The 7,507-nt window shown below is 59.5% G+C and overlaps 1 protein-coding gene across 6 annotated transcripts in view; it reads right to left on the minus strand.

The window, feature by feature from the left end:
• GAK (cyclin G associated kinase) overlaps positions 1-7,507 on the minus strand; it is an 86,096-nt gene that overhangs the window by 59,937 nt on the left and 18,652 nt on the right. For 4 of the 6 annotated variants that reach the window (XR_013417613.1, XM_028848202.2, XM_078002763.1 and 1 more), the window contains exons 2-4: positions 6,476-6,537; positions 5,610-5,669; positions 4,757-4,871 (exon numbers count right to left, since the gene is read on the minus strand). The exons of the other annotated variants lie outside the window; for them this stretch is intronic. Coding sequence is in view for 3 of the 4 variants with exons in the window: in XM_028848202.2 (XP_028704035.2) it covers positions 4,757-4,871; positions 5,610-5,669; positions 6,476-6,537 (237 nt within the window). In the remaining variant the exon portion in view is untranslated. The remainder of the gene's footprint in view (positions 1-4,756; positions 4,872-5,609; positions 5,670-6,475; positions 6,538-7,507) is intronic. 6 annotated transcript variants of the gene reach the window in all.

The raw sequence follows: 7,507 nt of genomic DNA on the forward strand, positions 1-7,507 counted from the left end.
TGACTCGAGGGGCTGGGCCCGACCCCTCTCCTTCCCACACTACCCCATACAGAGGCAGCGCTGAGCCGCTGGCTCCGGCCCCACCCCCGCCACTCCCTTATGCACACTATCCTGGGAACACACTGGATACCAAGCAGCTTCAGTTCTCACACATGTCCTGCTCAAGCTTTCCAAAGCCGGGATGTCTAGAGCCAAGATTTACCCCTTGCAAAGGCTTTCTGCTCTCCCAAATGATGAGCAAGGGACATAAACAGCAAAACATCCATCACTAGACCAACAGGAAGCCCCATCTGGCCTTTATTCAAGTTGCCCCAAGTGTGCTGGGCAGAGGGTGGGGCAAGGCTCACACAGCAGGCAGGCTGCAGCCCCAGGAAGAAGCCCACAGGCCTCGAACAGAAGACGCAGTGATGCATCCACACCAGGAAAACCAAGCAGCCTTCTGGATGGCACGAAGCGACCGTGCTGTGTGGAAAGACACCTGAGCAGGGCGCTCTCGCCAGTGATCTCAGCACCTCAGGAGGCCTCAGCGGGAGGATCACTTGAGCCCAGGAGTTCAAGACCAGCCTGGGCAACACAGTGAGACACCATCTCTACGAAAATACAAAACTTAGCCAGGCACAGTGGCCAACACCTGTAATCCCAGTGCTACAGGAGGTCAAGATGGGCAGATTGCTTGAGCTCACGCGTTCAAGACCAGCCTGGCAACATGGTGAAACTCTGTCTCTAAGAAAAATTTACTCTTTAAAATTAGCTGGGCATGGTGGTGCATGCCTATAGTCCCAGCTACTCCAGAGGCTAAGGCGGGAGGATCGCTTGAGCCCAGGAGTTTGAAGCTACAGTGAGCTATGAACCATTGCACTCCAGCTTGGGCAACAGAGCAAGACCCTGTCTCCAAAAAAAACATGCCTGATAACGGTAAATTTTTAAAAAGGAAAATTATATAAAGTAAAATCCCAGTTTTACAAGCACCCATACAACTCTGGGTTGTTGTTGGGTTTTTCTTTTTTTTGAGATGGAGTCTTGCTCTGTCACTCAGGCTGGAGTGCAGTGGCATGATCTTGGCTCACTGCAACCTCCGCCTCCCGGGTTCAAGCCACTCTCCTGCCTCAGCCTCCCGAGTAGCTGGGATTACAGGCAGCCGCTACCATGCCCGGCTAATTTTTGTATTTTTACAATACAAAAGAGACAGGGTTTCGCCATGCTGGTCAGGCTGGTCTCGAACTCCTGGACTCAAGTGATCCACCCACCTCAGCCTCCCAAAGTGCTGGGATTACAGGCGTGAGCCACCACGCCTGGCCTAACTCTGTGTTATTTGTATTTTGTCAGTGAGCACATATTCTTTTATAATGAAAACTGACAACGAGTAACACCACGAGCGGGAGGCCCTATGGTGTGACGCGTGCGCCGGAGGAATCTGCATCCCGCCGGTTTCAGCACCTCCCAGCTCTGTGGGAGGCCCTGGAAGCACAGCCCAGGAGCTGGTGTCCAAGCCCAGGGACATCCAGAGAAAAAAGTGCCATGGACAACAGAGACTGACAGACAGACACCTCAACCGACCACACACAGGAGCCTTGACGAGGCCTTGGTGTACGCACAGGAAGGGCTGGGGGTGGCGTGTCAGGGACGGAGGACACAGCCCAGCACGGACTGCATGTACGCACGGGAGGGACTGGGAGTGACGTGTCAGGGACGGGGGAGACAGCCCAGCACAGACTGCATGGACTCACGGGAGGGGCTGGGAGCGGCGTGTCAGGGACGGGGGACACAGCCCAGCACGGACTGCAAGGACGCACGGGACGGGCTGGGAGCGGCGTGTCAGGGACGGGGGACACAGCCCAGCACGGACTGCAAGGACGCACGGGAGGGGCTGGGAGCGATGTGTCAGGGACGGGGGACACAGCCCAGCACGGACTGCAAGGACGCACGGGAGGGGCTGGGAGTGACGTGTCAGGGGCGGGGGACACAGCCCAGCATGGACTGCAAGGACGCACGGGAGGGGCTGGGAGCGACGTGTCAGGGGCGGGGGACACAGCCCAGCACGGACTGCAAGGACGCACGGGAGGGGCTGGGAGCGACGTGTCAGGGGCGAGGGACACAGCCCAGCACGGACTGCATGCACACATGGGACGGGCTGGGAGCGACGTGTCAGGGACGGGGGACACAGCCCAGCATGGACTGCAAGGACGCACGGGAGGGGCTGGGAGTGGCGTGTCAGGGACGGGGGACACAGCCCAGCATGGACTGCATGTACGCACAGGAGGGGCTGGGATTGACATGTCAGGAGCGGGGGACACAGCCCAGCATGGACTGCATGTACGCACGGGAGGGGCTGGGAGTGACATGTCAGGGGCGGGGGACACAGCCCAGCATGGACTGCATGTACGCACGGGAGGGGCTGGGAGTGACGTGTCAGGGACCAGGGAGACAGGGATGGGGAAGCAGGGACAGGAAGGACCCAGCACAGATGACACAGCACAGCCTTACCACATCGCGAGGATCTTCTCAGGCGCACAAACAGCGGTGGCCGTCATGGAATTTCTCTCAGGCTATATAGGGTTATGAGACTTTCTGGTCTTGATGTCTGGGACTTTTTTTAAAATGGTTAGAAAGGAGAGAGGGAAAGCCGCCGTGGGACACGCTCAAGTCTGGGGAACCCCACGAGCAGGAAGTGGACAGTGGATGCCCCCTGTGCTGCCTTCAAATTTTCCCCAGGTTTGACGTTGCAGAACACAATGTTGAGAAACATGAGCGGCACATCCCCACAGTGTCAGCTGAGGAACTGAGGCTACCTGGCAGCATCTCCTCAGCCCTCAGGCGGCTCTGACCGCCTCCCACCCCCGAGACTTCTCGGCCACGACAAGCACCCATTCGCCACCCACATCAGGACAACCCTGGCAACAGGCGCTGGAGGGCCGCAGAGGGGCCTGGGCCAGCTGCCAGGCGTGGCACCAAGGAAGGGCCAGGTGGGGCCCCCAGGCAGAGGAGCATGGGCAGAGCCAGGGGCCCGCAGGCAGTCAGGTCTCACCCAGCTCCGCCCAGGCACAGCTGCAGAGAGGAGACCCTGCCCGACAGGGCACTCACAGGTGCAGTCAATACGTCCAAGCAGCTCACACCCCACAGTCCACCCTCCCTCACTCAGCGCAGGGCAGCAGCTCACACCCCACGGTCCACCCTCCCTCACTCAGCGCAGGGCAGCAGCTCACACCCCACAGTCCACCCTCCCTCACTCAGGGCAGGGCAGCAGCTCACACCCCACGGTCCACCCTCCCTCACTCAGGGCTACCCCAGCATAGCACAGGGACACCTTCCCTCGGCAGTACAGAGCCCCTCCGGCTACGCGCAGTCCTCTCTCAAGCTCAGGGCCCCCCAACTAAATGCAGGCCCCCCACAAAGCAAGGGTCCCCCACCCCGCTAAGCGCAGTCCCCCCTCCATTAAGCTCAGGGCCCCCTGACTAAATGCAAGCTCCCCACAAAAGGTCCCCCCACCCCACTAAGTGCAGTCCCCACTCCACTAAGCACAGGGTCCCTTCCACGAAGCTCAGGGCCCTGCTCAGTGCGGGGGTTCCCCCTCAGCTCAGAAACCCCTGCTCGCCCTCCATTTCTGGACACACGCCCCTCCTGCCGCCCCCTCCACTAACCTGCTGCCCCTAACCTGTCCCCTCAGGCCTGCGCCAGCCCGCACGCAGGAACAGCTCCTCCTGGCGGCTGGGCAGGGGCTGGCTTTGGACGACAGCTCTCAGGCGACTACAGGTGCCCTCTCCACAGGCTTCCCTCTGTGGGGTTCCCTGCCCCGTCTCTCCTGCTGCTCCCAGCCTCTCCTGTCCCCACTCTCCCTGCCTGGGTGACACGCAGGGGAGCCACCGGTGTCACTACCCCTCAGTGGCCAGGCCGCAGCTCTCAGGCCTCCCCGAGTGCCCAACTTCCCCTCGCCACCTGGCCCAGGAGCTCTGGAGGGCACCGGCACGAGGCAGGGGCTGGGGGTGGAGCCGCCCTCCCAGGCACAGGTCTTGATTCCCCTTTGCAGACACAGCCTGAAGCTCGGCAAGGCTAGGCCGGGTCTCAGGCCAGTCAGCGTGGGCTCCAGTGACACCAACACGACATCCCCCGCAGTCACTCACACAGCCCACTCGGCCCCTAGGACTCTCCGAAAGCACCACCCCAGTTCGCTGGCCCCTCTTCCTGTCCTGCCCAACGGACCACGAAGTCGTTCTGCCATCTTCCTGGGCTTAACCCTCATGAGGTCAGGCACCCAGAGGGACCTGGAGTTGTCCACCTCTGCAGCCTCTCCTCTCCTCGCCAAGACTCCAGAGCCCCTGACGAGGACAGACAGCAGCACTCCTCCACCCCTGCTCAACGCCACTCACGGAAGGCCACTGCGCTCCACCCCGCTGGGAACCCAGAGCCCTGAGAAGGACAGACACTCCTCCACCCTGCTCAACGCTGCTCACGGAAGGCCACCATGCTCCACCCCGTGCTGCCACTGGAGACGGGCAGGATGGGAGCCCGGCTCTCTGGCTGCCCGCAGCTCTGCGAGGAGACAACACAGGGGGCCCACCCAGATGGTGGGAGCTCACGGGGCGTCCGCGTGGGCCTCTCACAGAACTCCTGTCAGACAGCTGCCCGCGCTTCCTGCTAAGACCAACACAGCTTGAGAGAAGGTGCTGGGCATGTCTCACAGCCGTGTGGCCGGGTCAGGAGGCACCAGGCCGGCCTCCGCTGGGTTAGAAGCACCAAGGCAGCCTTCACAGGACGTTACCTTTACAGAGCTCTGTGAGCAGGAGGAACTCAGCCTGCCCCGTGTCCGACTCCTCTTTTCCTATGGATGCTGCAGAACAAAACTGGACGATGTTCGGGTGGCCGGAAAGCTTTTTCTGCAGTTGTCTTGTTAAAGGAGAATGTGCAGAACCATGTACACAGTTCCGTGTGCTTAAAAATAAATGTACACAATATTAAGACACTGAAGTCAGAATACTTGACTCGAACCCCCTTACAATTTTAGATGTCAGAGCGGAAGATGAGGGAGAGAGTGGTGGATGACCACAAGCATAAGAAAGGCAGACAGAGACAGGAGAAGCCGCAGGAGAGGGCAGGGACGCCGGCCACACACACCCGGCCACAGCGACACCAAAGCCCATCCCGCGCCCAGCAGGAGGAGGCAGGGCCCTCAGGGGCTGTGCGCAGGGAGGCTGCGGAGCGGCCGTGTCCACCTGAACCCGCACTCAGGCAGTCAGCGGGCTCTCTGAGTGAACAGAGCTAGGAGCGGAAACACAAGCAGTCTGAGGGCAGTCACCGGCCCCTCCCCTGCGGTGACCGGCCCCTCCCCTGCGGTGACCGGCCCATCACTGGGCAGGGAGACCTCTTGGGTAGGAACAACTCCATTCCCAACACTTCTGAAACTTTTGACTACTACCCTGGCAGTAAGAAACAGAAAAAAACTGCTTCTTACTAGAAGTCGCCTACAGATAAGTTTGGTAAAAGCAAAAAGCCGATTTTAACACATGAAAGACAATGTCACACAGTAGCCTCTTGGTCACTGGCGGCCGCGGCTTGACACAGGCCTGTGCCTGCCAAAGCCATCGTGCTGGCTCCTGGTTCCAGGAAAAGGATACCATGAAGCAAACTTCTTGAATGATGGCTCTGTTCTTTTCCTCTTCATTGGATAATAGCCTCTGTATCAGGAAACAGCACACACAAAAGATGAAAGTAAGTTTACCTTCCCACTTCACCCGATGCGTCATCTCAGACATAAGCAGGCGAGAGAGCAATGCAATGCGTCCAATACAGCTCCCCCTGTTTCATGCATTTCCACCTTTGACCCAAGTAAAAACATGACAGGGGATCAAGACCCTCGAAAGATCTTTGTGATCCAAGGACATAAGAAAAGGCAAAAACGGGAGCCTTTCCTCCAAACAGGCCAGAGTAAAATGAGACAGACAAGAAGGCAGAGCGGAGACGCTCTGTAGACATAGGGGCGGCATGCGTGCACACTGCCAGAACAGGCCCACTTGTGCCCACTCTCAAAGGCGGGGGGCCACGCTGGTGCCCAGCATGGTGACAGCACATGGGACCTTCTTACGTCTCAGGACAAAACCACACGGTACAGACCCTCCCACAGTGACCCCTATTTACAGACATGCTGTCAACACATATTTCTTACAAGCAGCTTTTAAACTCCTTGTATTCATAGAGCCCTTATTTTGGCACATGGAGGCCCAGACCTCACCGTGAGGTCACCCCCAGCACAGCCCCCTCCACACGGCAGGCAGGGCCCACAGGAGTGCGAAGCCCAAAGCCAGAGACCAAGGCTCCTGCAGCACCCAAGACTGCTGAGTTTCAGCAGAAGTAAAAGGGACAAGTATGTCCGGGCTGTAAAAGGAAACAAAGTAAGTAACAGGGACGCATCCCTGAAAACTGTCACCAGAGAGTTCCCTTACATACGTCAAACATCCAGAGAAGGTGTTAAATGGTTCATTACCTTTAATGCATACTCTCTGCCACTCCCCACATCTTGAGCTTCATACACAAATGCAAACCCTCCTGAAAATTAAAAAGACTTGTCAGTTTAACGCTATGATTTTATTTAACATATTAGGCTTAAAAAATACCTTCACTAACTAAAATACAAATTGACTTGTGGCTGTGGCCAGCAGTTTTCTACAAAACATAACGGCCCCACCGTACACGCCTCCCCCCAACACGGCCCCAATGTGCACAGCCCCACACACACAGCCCCAGTGTGCACGGCCCCAGCATGCACAGCCCCACACACACAACCCCAGTGTACACGGCCCCCCCCACAACAGGCCCAGCGTACACAGCCCCCCACACATGGCCCCAGCGTACACGCCCCCCCGACAGCCCCAGCGTACACGGCCCCCCACACATGGCCCCAGTGTACACGCCCCCACCCCCACAGCCCCAACGTACATGGCCCCAGCGTACACGGCCCCCCACACACGGCCCCAGCGTGCACAGCCCCACACGTACAGCCCCAGCGTGCACAGCCCCACACACACAACCCCAGCATGCACAGCTCCAGCGTGCACGGCCCCACACGCACAACCCCAGCATGCACAGCCCCAGCATGCACGGCCCCACACGCACGGCCCTAGCGTGCACAGCCCCACACACACAACCCCAGCATGCACAGCCCCAGCGTGCATGGCCCCACACGCACGGCCCTAGCGTGCACAGCTCCCTCCGACACGGCCCCAGCATGCACGGCCCCACATACACGGCCCCAGCGTGCACGGCCCCACACACACAACCCCAGCGTACATGGCCCCAGCGTGCACGGCCCCACACACACGGCCCCAGCGTGCACGGCCCCCCTACACATGGCCCCAGCGTGCAAAGCCCCACACGCACGGCCCCAGTGTGCACGGCCCCACACGCACAACCCCAGTGTACATGGCCCCAGCGTGCACACACCCACACACACAACCCCAGAGTACACGGCCCCAGCGTGCACGGTCCCCCACACACGGCCCCAGCGTGCACGGCCCCC

This window comes from Macaca mulatta, chromosome 5 (assembly GCF_049350105.2).
Source record: "Macaca mulatta isolate MMU2019108-1 chromosome 5, T2T-MMU8v2.0, whole genome shotgun sequence".
NCBI lineage: Eukaryota > Metazoa > Chordata > Mammalia > Primates > Cercopithecidae > Macaca > Macaca mulatta.